The following is a 10,479-nucleotide window of genomic DNA, read 5'->3' on the forward strand; positions in this document are numbered from 1 at the left end:
GTGTGACCAATGTCGCAGATGGAAATTGAATGGGAGAATATGGGTACACAGGGGTATATGTCCGGACCAGTGATAGTACGTTTATTTTTAGTCGGGGATATTCCATCTGACCTAATGACGCAGTTGAGGTCAACTCAGAATTTATGATGCAACGTATTTATAGCTATAAAATTTGTCACATTGCAGGTATAATTCTCCGAATTAAACATGCATTCTATGTAACGTCTGATTTTAGCTCGTGTTTCTCGTGCTTGCTGTTTCATATAAATTAAATGTAATTTATAATGTCATTATTCGAAGTTCTGCCTTACGCTGAGTAGCATACTCCTTAATACTGCATTGCCTGTGTTAACCTCCAACCAACCATCACCTAGACAGTCTATTGTTCTTATGTGGAAAGTAATGGTTATTTATAATGCTTTATAATGCTTTATATTAACTTGTATTTCTTGTTTTGTAGATTGATGTATATTTGTATGTTTTAACTGGATGGCTGTGATTGAGCCTTATCTGTATGACTGTTTTTGAAACCCGAGTAACGACTGAGAATGAGCCGTAGTGTGCTTGAAAAGAAAAACAAACTGTTTTTGAGTTATGTTATACATTGGATATAAATAAAAGTATGCTACTCGCACAAGGAGAGCTCATTTTCGAAAGTATGTTACTCTCACAAGGAGCGCTCATTGCTGATACATGTGTTGAGTTGTATTGTATAAATAATTTGTTCGTTTAAGTCTGGCGAACTAGAACATAAAATAAATTACCTTATCCTGCCAGGTCTCTTTCTGGTCATTCAAAAAAGTGGCAAGTGCACTTGACCAACACGTACAGGCGAGAGTTCAGAATTTGGTGATGTAAAAGGGGGAAATTTAGCCTAAGCCTGCGTATACGATACATTTAGTCAGAGAATATTAAAAAGAATTGAGTGTGTAGAATGTTGCTTTAAACTACATCAATTAGTTTGAATTTTATTGCTGTTTGCTTTAAACAGTTGTCAGTGAGCTGTGTCGCCGAGATAATCGGATGTTTTAACTATAATTTATACGCTTGTGATTCTAACTATGGATTGTAATTTAAATATTAATTTCTATTTTTTGTAAATGTTTACTCGCATACCTTGAAATGTTAGATTTGTGAACCTTTTGATAAATAAGTTTCACTTTCGAAAATCGTTTAACTGTTGAATAATCACTGTAATGGATTGAAATTATAGTCTTGATTCACCTTAAAGCTTCGGTTTCATCCACCTGTTATAGATCTATGACATGTATATAAGTCAACACGGAAGCAGGAACGGATTGTTTGGTGTATTTTCACATTTAAAATCAAAAGTTTGCAGGTTACAGCGTTCGCATTACTAAAAGTCCACTTGTGAATGTTTATTTCATATTTAGGAAGGAGTTTGAATCGTAAGCTTTAAGGTAATGTTTTTTTTTATATTTTGAGGAGTTGTTCTTCACGTTATGACATCATAATGTTGTGCTTTGTATATGTGTTAGTAAAATACATCATATCATTCAATTCTTTACGTAAATTGGAAAATAGCGCACCCGTCGCAGAACAAAAAACAAAGGTTATCGTGATAGATTAATTGATTGTTGTTTGCTAACCATCCAATGACAAATTTTCAGGCATATTAAGGACAAGAAAAAATTTGAAAAGGAGGGAAATTTTTTTTTGTTAGACGAGTTTAAGGATGTTCCTACTCTATTTCAAAATAACAAGCTTTTAAAAAGACTGTTAAAAATTGATAGTATATGAATAAAGAAACTAAAAAAAAAAACAGAAAAAATGAAGGGCCCGTGTGCTTGTTTTCGAGATATAAGCCATTGAAAATTTGGCGGAAAATAATTATCTCTAGATTTTTCATACATTTAATATTGGCACCTTTTTTTCTTAAAAAACGATGAAAAAAATAACAAGGATTTTATAAGAATATCAAAGATGCCATTTAAACTATATGTAATCAAATTATGGAAAGAAAAGTAAGGGTTAGTGGGCAACATTTTTAATGGCAATACATGGATAAAAACAGAGGATTCCGAATAACTGGCAAAAAATCAAAAAACAAGTCGAGCGAACATCCTTAAGAGTAAGGTTAAACCAATGATTTATATAATAAAATTAGAGAGGAAATTCATTTTAATATTCAAATTGCAAACATTATATGGAAATAATATCAAAACACGCTGTATTTTTTTGGAGTGGAGGGGAGGGTGGCAGGCGGCACGGCAATTTTGTTGTTTTTTGCTAATCTTAACCTGTCACAGCTTTAATGCACGTGCTAGAAATTAAAGTTCGATTTAAAAAAAAATAAATAGAAGGAATATTCATTGTACCATTCAAATTGCAAGCTTGAAAAGGTTTGAAAATAGTGTAAAAATAGAGGGATCAGAAAGACCCCGATATCAACATCTTTTCTTTTTACTATCAAACCATGAGATATTAGTAATAAGCTTAAGAGAACAGTCGAAGATGGATAGACAACAAAAAATTGAAAACAACACGTTTGATAATTTCATGCGTCCGAAGCGCTTTTCTGGATTTACCTTCATCAGGAACGCTCAAAGCTAAACATTTGAAATCCGAGGGATGTATAAGTACCGAAACAGTTGAAGAGCTATATGACAAAAATACCTAAAACAAATAGCCAAATTCATCTAAGGTCAACTTTGCCTGAGGGAGTTGAAACCTTAGTTTCTTTATAATTTCAAAATTTATAAACAGACAATTTTAGAAAGGTTTGTTTTAAATCATGTCAGTATCGAAGTACTGACTACTGAGCTGATGATACCCTCGGGGACTGATAGTCCACCAGCAGAGGTATCGACCCAGTGATGTAAAAAATTGAAAACAACACGTTTAACATTGTAATGATGCAATTTTTATTTATATTATAGATTTTATACTGACACAAACAAATGTCACGACAGAGAGATGACTCGTTTCATTTTTACGAATACTTGTGTCAGAAAATTGGTTCTGAAGAGGATGTTAAAGCTAGAAGAATTACTTCTATTGTTTGTGATATTGGAAGTGGACGTTTCAGACCAATCAGGAGTGGGAGTAACGGCGAAGGACTAAATTTAAAAGGTAGCGACGTTGATTTGATGATGATAAGTTCCGAATTTGCAGTGTATGAATATTTTAGCGATATGCCTGCTCAAAATCAGAAGATTCCTTTAGTAATGGACACAGACGACACCCAACCGTGTTTTACTAAACTAAAAATCTTATGTGATGGTACCCCTTTATGCATTCCTGATATACTATCACACGCTGATCATACAGGGATAGTGCTTTCCAGCAAAATGTTTAAAGAGATTCAACTTGATCGCTTATCTACCAAATTCAAATACTTTGATACAATACATGGACCATGTGTGGCCGACAACGACGACCAACTTGATCTAGCGATATGCCTCAAATGTGAAAAATGGATATCCCACTCAGAACCATGGATAAAAAGATCTCGCGCAAAATGGCCCTCGGCTGATGTTATTTTTAAAATCATTTCTTGTGGCGTTTTGTTTGTACCAATCGGCGGCAAAGAGTCAATTAATGAACACATTGAATGGAGAATGTCATATTCTGTATCGGAAAAATTTCTTATATTTTCTTTCAATCATACACAATTACTGTTTTATGCGTTGTTAAAGATTTTCCTGAAAGAAGTAGTTGACAAAGAAATTTGTCTGAAAGGTTTGCTTTGTTCGTATTTTATTAAGACTCTCTTGTTTTGGATCTTAGAAGAGTCAGACCCGTCGATCTGGAGACCGGATAATATAATTCCGTGTTTTCAAGCATGTCTACACAGACTATTGTACTGTGTAGACTATAACATATTGTTACATTATTTTGTTCCAGAAAATAATTTGTTTTATTTACGGTTCAATGCAATTAACAGGAACAAATTGTGCAATCTCCTTAAAATGTCGTATCAACAAGGAATACAATATTTATTCGCTACAGAAACACTTATGGATTATCCAAAGTATTCTGGGGAAATCAACCAACCATTATGTCGTAATGCCAGACTAGTCAATGAAATCAAACAAACCATTTCTTGTGGCATTTATGCAGTTGAAGAAAAAATATATATGCTCTTAAGCACATTACTTCATTATTCTAGAAGTGGGATGTCTGCAGATATTTTTACATTCTTTCTGTTACGTGCACATCAGATTGTACCACAACGTTTACAAATTCCACAGGGGTCAAACAAACTAAAATATATCAAGTATCAAAATATTATCAGTCATCTACTTATAGGTGTACATACAGATACAGTAACTGGGTGGATAATGTTGGCTTGTTTTTTTTATGAAAGAAAACAATACATAAAAACAGTATCTATAATAAATTACGTTGTATTGCAGTTTACAGACGAGAAAATTCCAATTGACAAGAGTAGTCTCAACAGGAAACAGATATGTGCATTGAATATGATTGCAAACGAAAAGTTGATGACGTCCTTGCAAACATTGACAACACATACTCTAGTTTTTGTTCAAAGATCCTTGATCATACCAACAGAACTACAACTGGACGTGCAAAAACACAACTTCTTGATTCATCCTAAACTATTTGCACTTTTTCTTGGATTTCTATGCTGCTACCATTTGAAAGACTCTGCATCATGCAATTATTTCATACGCCAGTTATTACAAGTCCTCAAGAACATCATTAATGGTAAGAGGGGAATAGATGCTGCAGATGTGCGCCATATTTTCATATGTATTGGGATAGCTATGCAAATGATCGGCGAAACAAACAGTGCACGATATTGTTTGCAAAGAGCATCTGCAATCGATGTATACAACCTTACAAGTGCAAATAAACTACTGGCTGAACTTAATTTTAATGATTGAGTTCAAGATCAAATCATTTGTATTGTTTGTTTTATGTTTTTTTCAGCGATATAATAATTTTAAACACCAGTTTTTGTTAGAATCAGGCCATTGAGAAGAATTTCAAAAATTGGCAAAAAAAACCCCAAAAAAACCCGACGACCTAACCATCCTTTTTTTAAGTTCCCCTACTTCTGAATTAGAAATGGTAGGTCTTTCGTTTCTGTGTGTCTGGTAATTCGGCAAATCTGAAAATAATTTGGTTAGAATAATAGCAAATTATGGAGTTAGCTTCCCTTAATTGGTCATTCTTACGGCGTTTCAACCAAATTATGTCTTGGAAGTACCAGTACAGGAAATGGAAACGAATGTTATATTCGTGCACAATTATACATTTTGAATTTGAATTAATGTAAATTTGAGCGGGTTTTTGTTTGTCATGTTTTTCACCACTACCTGATTCTTAGGCAGATTAATGGAACTTAAAACTTGAACATTTTGTCGATGCAAGTAGACGCATTCAAAATACATCAACATATATCTGTTGTATTTAGCATTTCTGTTGGAAATGGAACTTCTTTTAAAACATGTTGAAACAATCTGGCTCTTATAGTAGGACGATATCAAATTATTCTTTATTTAGTAAAAATGTGTAAATTTTAAAACATTTTAAATTCAAACGAAATGTTAAGGGCTTTGCTGAAGGTTCTGTCTTTTATATTGGTCCTTACATATTGTCATTCAATAACAAAATTAGTCTATGCTATCAAAAAATTGTTTGATTGTGTATTTGAATTTGTTATAACGTTCCTTATCATTGTAAATGTGGATATTTTATCTTATTCGTTTCTATGAAACGAAAATAGATATTGTCTACTTCCACCTAATTGTCAACTTTATAAATCTGATATTTTCTTATTGTGACCATCCACCCTTCTCATTCTGATACAAAAGCATGGTATAGATTTCAGTACACAATACAATTGTTCCATGATGTTCTCATCTTTTATTCTAATGCAATATGATTTGTTAAGTCGGTTTTGAGTTAATAATTTTGTCGTGAATCCTCGATTGACGGTCTGATTCATTGGCAACGAAGTTGCACAATCGCAGTCGACGTTTCCGTTATATTTCAAATGATTGATTTTTAATGTTTCACAAGTGCTAATATTAAATTAATATTGGATTAGAATGAGAATAACAGTAAACTGTATTTGTAGAGTTGTAAACGTTAAGTGGGATTTGACGGTTTAAACTCCTCATAAAGAAACTGTTATTCCTATTCCGAAGGTTTCGGAAGCCAAGCACAGTAAACCTCTATGAACCAACAAACCAAAGGGACATAAACTTAAGAATAACATAGTCTACAGGCTCCTGGCTCCTGGCTCCATCCTCATTTTATCGTTGAACTCAAGGCTTAATATTAATATGGTATCCAAGTACAAGGATTGGGGCTCCTCTGATATTGCTTATAGTAACAGTTATCTTCTTTGATTCTCATATCTATAAATGATACATCAACTATATATTAATGATCTTTTTTGACTCTCATATCTATAAATAATAGATCAACTATATATTAAGGCAGCTGTAGTTTACTGATGTTGAATTCTCATAAATTGATTAAGAAGATTCAAATCAAGGTAACAAACACAAACTTGGGGAATCGCGTGACCTCTAAAAGGAACAAGACCGGGTACGTTGCCAGGGTAACCATTCCTGCTATGCACGCATCACACACTCAGTTGAAATGTCACAGTTGGGAATAGGATAGACTTGCTACATGTCCCTTCCTAATTTTCTTTTTTTTCCTTCAATTTTACTCCATTTACAATTTTACTGCTATAACTAAGAGATTCCCATTAGATTGACATTTGCAGAGGAACCTTTCTCCAAGGGCAATCAGTATACTTGCAGTTTTCAGTAAAATATTAATTAATAAGAAATAAATAAATAAAGGGAATTGTAGCAAGTCTAGGAATAGAACACAATTGGTAAATATCAATACAGACGACTTTTCTGGTATTTAGAATCTAAGATTGCGATTTATTGTCTCCAGTGAATTGTGACACAGACACATGTGTATGTCAACCAATTCGTGATGGTGGACTGAAAAACTTCTGAAATGTTGATTTCAGTCGTGCATGTATCTCCACATAACTCTGTTGGGACATTTATTGTGTAAAGAGTATATCCCTGTTAACAAAATCCGTATGGACGAGCGTAACGTATTAATTTAGACATGTAAACTTCATATGATGGGACAATGAAAAAGTGGGTAGGTTACAGTTGGAAAGTTGAAATCATCACGTTTGCTATAGAATCTTGTTTGAAGTCATCAATCTGTGTCATTGTCGAGGAGATGACCAAGATATAAATCAGACCTTCTGATTTCGTGAGTATTCTTAATCTTAAATATAATGGAATATATGAGATCAATCACTTTCTGAATTGAGTGTAATTAAGTGATATCTGAAAGTGATATTAAAGATGCTTTTTCTTCTATATGTGTATGTCCGTCTATCAGGATGTATTTGCTGTGTACCTTAATTCCATGGTTGATTGATCAGAATTAAGTTTTCAAGATTAAGTTAGTTTCTCAGTTATTGTGACAAGAGGTAAATTATATTAGGTGTAAAGAAACATTGATTGGTTTGGATGTCTGTTTGATATAATTTATTTGACCCTTGATCCCATTTTCATGGTTAGCTGACAACTTTTCATTCTGAGGTCAGTTTCTAAGTTATTGCAAGTAATACGTCAGCTATATTTAGTATATTTGGTGATTTTAAGGTATCGCTTGTCTGTCTAATACGATTCATTTCATCTTAACCTTATGTTGATTGTACATTGACCAACGTTAGAATTTTGTGGTTACAGCAGATTCAGGTACTCTAATTTGTATGTAAAGAATGATTTAAATATATGTTCGTGTCCATCCACGAGTGCTTATCTGACCTTTAACTCAATTTCATGGATCAATTGTCATTTTTTTGAGTTTCTGAGATACATGTAATAAAATCTTGATCTCAATGACTTTCAACCAAAAATAATCAATGAAATAGGCGAAAATTGTTACCTTGTCCACTCTTGGTAACTATTTTATATTTAAAAAAAGTACAGTTATACTCTTTTGATTTTCGTTGTCTACTAAATATAGTCAGTAACTAGTGTGGACATTGTATTACGTGCAATTTTTTTCATACACCTTTCAAATTTATTTATTTTTATTCATAAAATAGAAAAAAAAATCATACATTTTATGGAAAAGTAGTGATTTGGTCCAGTTGTAAAAGGGAGTATGTCTGAAGCCGTCAAACTGTACCAAAGGGCTTCTAAACATACAATTAAACATAAAATAGCGTGAGTTTTATCTTGTAATCTTTTGTATAATTTAATTTTCATATAATTTGTCCCAAAAATAGTACATTACACTGTAAAATAACACTGTGTTAAGATGAGACTAAAATCATTATCAAATGTGGTTTATAAAAGTAGGAAGGATTTCAGTGTTCAAGTAAGTGGCTGAGGTAAGTGGTCATCAGATAGGAAACTGTATTATATAGCTCTTACTATATTAATTTGACCTTATCCTTTCACTGATTCATGATAATTACAATATCTTTTACCAATAACAAGCCAGAATGACTGATAAACAACAGCTCAGATATTTTATCATTTCTTTTTGTATAAACATCAATATAAGTCAACATCTCTAAATACTCCATTCTTAATGAGATCTCATGCATATGCATATAATTATCAGAACGAGATTAAGGTCGTATTCATAGCAACATGGCCGATAAACAAGACAGCAGTGGAACACAGGACTTAACGATCGTTCCATCAATATCATTTAGATTCGTTGAATCCATAATAAAAGGAATTAGTCAGAGACTTGGAACAAAAGAAGTGTCCAAGGGTTATCAGTACTTTAGCGAGAAGTACGTAACAAATATTACTGGTAAGCAGAGTATTTAACTAGTCATTAGTTTGTTTAACTAATGGTTATGTTTTGGTGTCATTAACTCAAAAACAGACAGAACATTTTCCTCATCTTTGTGTTAGAATGGACCAGAATAGTCTTGTAATAAATGTGTTAATTATTGTCTCGCCTAAATTTGGATCATCCAGCTCTCTTCGTTATCCATTTTGCATTTAAACATTTCTTATAATTTCCTTTCATTATATATCAAATGTAAAAAGAAAACGTGTATAAATTTTAGGACTGAGTTTATAAGCTAAAATTTCTAAACATTGACTTGGTAAAGATCTTTGTGTTATTTTGCCGAATTGAAAAACACCTATGAATAAGGACAAATAAAAACGTTTTGTTCTTTATGATATTTCATTGATAAATTTATCTTTTTATCGGACCAAATGAAGGACTTTTAAACACCATACAGAAAGTAACTGACGGACACGAGTTGCGATTAACCGTTGATATTTTGTGAGTCGATTTTTCAGTTAACAAGCTAGTAACAAAAATCTTAGTATTTCAAATAAAGAAATAGAGAAGAATTCAAACGTCTAAAAGCATCAAATTTATGGAAAAATGAATACATCACTTTGTCTAGGATGTCTAAGCCATTATTAATTACTCTACAGAAACCTCAAATCAATAAATTATAGCTTTCCCTATTTATTTAATAGAAATTTAACATAGAAGGAAAAAGGGAGAATATTGAATGCAGTAGTAAAACTTCCTACATAACCAGGAAATATTTTATATATTTTATTTGTTTGGGACATTTACTTTTTTTACAATTCAGAAACAAATTACGGAAGATTTTCGTGATTTATTCGTATTCTCGTAAAGATATAAACCTAAATATATTCTAATTAAAAATGTTGAAATAAATTCTCTTGAGCCAGATGTTCTCAATGACATGTTTAAAACACAAGAAAATTATGAAATAAGATAAACTTGTAAGCGTACGTGTAAAAAGATAGTACTAAACATAAGGTATTTAACAAGTGAAGACAATCTAAAATTTCCCGCATGATTCACTGGTAATAGCTGATTGTTTTAAGTCCCCGAGATCAAGGTTTTTCCAAAGGCAACTGAGAAACTGTACATTGAAAAATTTTCCTGGACTTGAGGTCAAAGTTGACACGAACCTAGACGGATGGAAATAACACAAATATTATTGACGTACACTTAACGTTAATCAATGTGCAATGAAAATGAGGTTTAGATCAAATGATTATTGTCGGACAGACATCTTATTCCTTGTTATTATTCAATAAACAATACAGAGCTTACGTATTACTTACATTAACTTAGAAAATTACATCATCATGAATATTTATTAATGAACCATGAAAATGAGGTCAAATTCAGACAAACCGTTTTAGACAGACATGAACCCCGTACAACCATTCTTTATATATTTATGTACTAAATCACTGCCTCGATACATTGCGATTCTTGTTAAAATAACATTCAAGAGCCTAAGTCATTAATGAAATTGTTCGACACATTTTTCTAGAAAACTACAAATAAGACCTTCCTGAAATTTGGTATCAGGCTTCATGTGAACATGCTTTACCTTTTAATGGGTTTGCAGAATAATTTCTCTTCCACTTCCTCTTAAACTAATACTGAAGGCGGAGCATCATTAGTGAA

At 32.4% G+C, this 10,479-nt stretch overlaps 1 protein-coding gene across 1 annotated transcript; it reads left to right on the top strand.

Moving 5' to 3' along the window:
* Window positions 1–1,330: 1,330 nt before the first annotated feature.
* Window positions 1,331–4,972, top strand: LOC127723809 (uncharacterized). Its single transcript, XM_052230542.1, has 2 exons — window positions 1,331–1,421; window positions 2,901–4,972. The coding sequence occupies exon 2, from the start codon at window positions 2,922–2,924 to the stop codon at window positions 4,869–4,871; it is 1,950 nt and encodes a 649-aa protein (XP_052086502.1). The 5' UTR covers window positions 1,331–1,421; window positions 2,901–2,921; the 3' UTR covers window positions 4,872–4,972.
* The last annotated feature ends 5,507 nt before the right edge of the window (window positions 4,973–10,479 follow it).

Source organism: Mytilus californianus, unplaced genomic scaffold, assembly GCF_021869535.1.
Source record: "Mytilus californianus isolate M0D057914Y unplaced genomic scaffold, xbMytCali1.0.p SCAF_13, whole genome shotgun sequence".
Taxonomy (NCBI): Eukaryota; Metazoa; Mollusca; class Bivalvia; order Mytilida; family Mytilidae; genus Mytilus; species Mytilus californianus.